A 3871-nucleotide genomic window follows, 5' to 3' on the forward strand; every position below is an offset into this window, starting at 1 on the left:
AGGAAGCAAATAGAAGAAATGAATCATTTTCCTACATTAAATTAAATAAATAAATTGTTCTTTCAAATTTTATTTATACTGCTTTTATTCTTGTCTTCTAAAAAATTACAATGAGACAAAACGAATGTAAAGTTGGGTGTTCGGTGGGTAGGGTGTAAAAGGAAGATCCAAAGGAAAGTTGTGTGGAAACGAATATGATCAAAATATAGTGTAGGATATTTTTGAAAAATAATAGCCATAAAAATTACAATGAATTTCAGTGGAAAAGTTCTTCAAATGTGTTCTTTAAAGTTAGTGTGTGGCATTTATTCATTAATTCACGAGAAGCAGTAGCCATGATCCACACCCAGCACAGCGCTTCCATTTAACCTGAGTGGGCACACAATGGCATTGTCCTCAGATTGCTTCATCATTCACAATTGCATCATATTTGGCAGCAGCTGTTATCAAGTATGTGTGATTCAACATTCTGTTTCATTGGTTCACAGGCCTTCATCTGCATGGGGAATGATGCCTTCTTGACAGGATAACAACAGAGAGCAAAAAATCAGGAGTTTTTCTGAGAGAATTATTCAGAAAACCAAGCTGGGAAGATTTGTGGATAAAGCCATACTTTCATTTTATACATATGGCCTCCACGAGTCAAATCGTGCATTATTCAATGGTTATATGTCAAATCAATTAGAACCAGGACTACATTACAATTACCACTCAAGAGACAAAATGAAAATAAGGATGTATGCTCTTGAACTTATATATTGCCTCCAACAAATTTAAGGCAACCTTCATGTCTTAATATGCTGCAATTACTTAGAGCCCACCTTTCCTTGAACATTATATCTGTATCAAAACAATCATTGAACATTATATCTGTATTTTTTACATATTTAAACAGGGTTAAAGTTTTATTTCAGTCAATGATTTGTTTCAACTGCTCACATAAATCCATTTCATCCCAAAAAGAAGCAAAATGCTTCTAGTGGTGTAACAGTTGGCATCACCCATCCAGACATCTCCCAAACATACAGCCCTCAGAAAACTTCAATGGAGCTTGACCTCAAATAGAGTTTTGTCCTCTAGACATAAGTTTTCAAATTGCCTCTTAGATATCCATCATCAGTCAGCTGGCAGGGTAGACCACTGAGCTAACTCCTGATAGCTGAGTTGTCACTGGAAATAATTTATCCTAAGTGAACACATGAAGACCCCGGGGTTGGGAAGACTTGTGTGAGCCTCACTCACGCAGTGTCACCTAGAACAGCCTGTGTCATAGATGTCTTTCACGTCTATGGTGGTCAAGCCCGAGAGCAAAGGGCACAAGGCCGCTCACTCACTGCGGGTTTCACAGTAGAAGACTAACAAGGGAGGTACCATGAGGCATAATCCAGATGCTAAAAATGACACACCAGGTCTGTCTGTATGTCTATCCACTTGCTTTCTTACGGTAGCTGCAGTGTTCATTCACGTGAAGCATGCTGCAGCCTAGCCCATTGTCTAAGTGCCCAGTAATACTAATCCCCTCCTCCACTTTCCCAGAAAAAGTAAAGTTAGTCCTTGAACTTTGAAGGTACTTTATATGAACAAAAAATTAGTATTTCTATCCGTATCCTTGTCAGCATGATCCAGAACTGCTCTCGATGGTGTCTTCTCTTTTGTAAAATAAACACTATCCTGTTTGAAGTACATATGAGGTTTCATCTCTGTTCTGTCTTCTTTACTTTCCATTATGAAAAGTTATTTCTGAGGAATTGAAACCCCGGAAGGTAACAGCCCCGCAAAAGAAAAAGAAACATTTAAAACAAAATTTTAAATGATGAATCAAAACCACACTTGAGAAGTATTTAAGAGGCAGGCGGTAGCAGATGTGGTCCCTGGAGGGAACCGTTCTAATTATTATCTACATAGTCAAGTCACACAACTTTGCCAAGGTCATGAGATAAACTGGTACTTGAAAATTAGGTTGACTAGACATGAGGGGAGATTTAAAAAAAAACTAGAAACAGGTTAATGAAAAGGATTTCAAGTGCCTGGAACCGCAGCAGATATCCCTCATTCTCGTTGCCTCTGGTGCCTCGCATCTTGTCCCCACCATCACCGACACCCTGAAGAGCATTCTCGCAGAGCTATTTTGTTAGGATTCAGAATTTCAATCCAGTAGCCGTCAGGATCTTGAATGGATGCCAGACCTTTCATTTTTCCATCATCAGGTTTCTTCACAAACTTGACTCCCAGCTCTTCAAATTGCTTACAGGCACTATAGACATCAGGGACAGCAATCCCAATGTGACCAAACCCCCGAGGGTCTGAGTTGCTGTTGTGGTAACTCTGGGTCTCATCATCTTCAGTGCCCCAGTTGTGTGTCAACTCAAGTGTAGCTTTTCTGGAAAACATCCATGCTGTTCTTTCACTCTTATCTTTAGGGATATCATTCTTATCCTCGTAAGCCAAGAAGTAGAGGGAAAATTTCATTGAAGGAAAATCTAACTTTTGGAGTAGCATCAGTCCAAGGACCCTAGTATAAAAATCCAGGGACTTCTTAGGATCCTTAATTCTCAGCATCGTTTGCTGCGTTATGAAGTCCTTGATGCTGAGGTCCGGGTCAGAGCAGCAGCTGATGGCGGCCTCGTCCTTGAGGCCGCTGGGTGAGGGTTGTGGCTCTGCCATGGCCGCCCTGGAGGATCGCCATTCAGCTCTGCCAAAAAAACCAGTGGGCCACAAACTTCTCAAAGACCGTGGGCCGCCTTTGCAAAAGACTGAGTGACCAGAAAGGTCATAATATCTGTATTAACACAATTATATATGATTTAGGGGTATTTACATATTTTACAAGCTCTAAGAGTTCTTCTTTTATATTTCACTCATACTGTTTTTTTTTTCTTGCCATCTAAAAATTTGCAATGAGATACAAATAACACAAAGTTGGGGGGGATAGGAGAGGGAGGAGGAGCTGGGAGATGTTGGGAGAGGATAAAGAAAGAATATAATTAAACTATATTGTATGGGGAGGAGGAAAAACAGGGAGCAGCTTACATGGAAGAGATGGCGAATCCCCATGAATAAAGTTGTTTATGAAAAAATACATTGTATGAAAAATTATAAAGCAATAGTAATAAATTACAATAAATTAAATTATTTTTTATTTTATGTATGTTTTTATTTAAATTAGAAACATGCATACTTCAAATGTCTATCTCGGCTCCCCCCTTCTCCCTCCACCAGCCCTACCACCACCCCACCACCCCCAGCCCAATCCCCACATCATTCCCTAGGAAGGGTAATGCCCTCCTTGGGAGGATCTCCAGAGTCTGTTATTTCATCCAGGGCAGGACCTAGGCCCTTCCCCATGTGTCCAGACTGAGAGAGCATCCCTCCATGTGGAATGTGCTCCCAAAGTTCATTTGTATGCCATGGTGAACACTAATCTACTACCCAAAGCCCCAGAGATTTCTGAGGCCTCCTCACTGACACTACATTCATGGAGTCTGGATCAGTCCCCTCTTGGCCTCTTAGTCATCAGTCTGGGATAAAGGCTCTAGGATGTCACATAAGGTAGTCACCAACCTTATCATCAGGTAGGGGCTTTTAATGTAGTCTCTCTGATATTACTTAGTTTTCCAGGTGGTGTTGTCCTTGTACATCTCTGGGAATATCACTAGTGTCAGCTCTCTCATCAAAGCTATAATGACTCCAACTATTATGATATCTCTCATCCTGGTCTCTTCTATTCTTACACCGACTAAGCCTTCCTGCTCCCCCATGTCTTCTTCTACCCTCCTCTTATCCCCCTGTCTTTTTCCTGATTCCCTCTCTTCTCCCCCCTTGTTCCTAATCTGCTCAGGAGATCTTGCCTCTTTCCACTTCTCTGGGGTGT

General features: G+C 41.0%; 1 protein-coding gene across 1 annotated transcript; it reads right to left on the bottom strand.

Annotated features, from left to right (window-relative positions):
* Window positions 1-2091: 2091 nt before the first annotated feature.
* On the bottom strand, window positions 2092-2664 carry LOC101830415 (lactoylglutathione lyase-like). The gene has a single exon (XM_040744993.1). The coding sequence runs from the start codon at window positions 2662-2664 to the stop codon at window positions 2092-2094; it is 573 nt and encodes a 190-aa protein (XP_040600927.1).
* Between the last annotated feature and the right edge of the window lie 1207 nt (window positions 2665-3871).

This window comes from Mesocricetus auratus, unplaced genomic scaffold (genome assembly GCF_017639785.1).
Source record: "Mesocricetus auratus isolate SY011 unplaced genomic scaffold, BCM_Maur_2.0 Super-Scaffold_100004, whole genome shotgun sequence".
Lineage (NCBI taxonomy): Eukaryota > Metazoa > Chordata > Mammalia > Rodentia > Cricetidae > Mesocricetus > Mesocricetus auratus.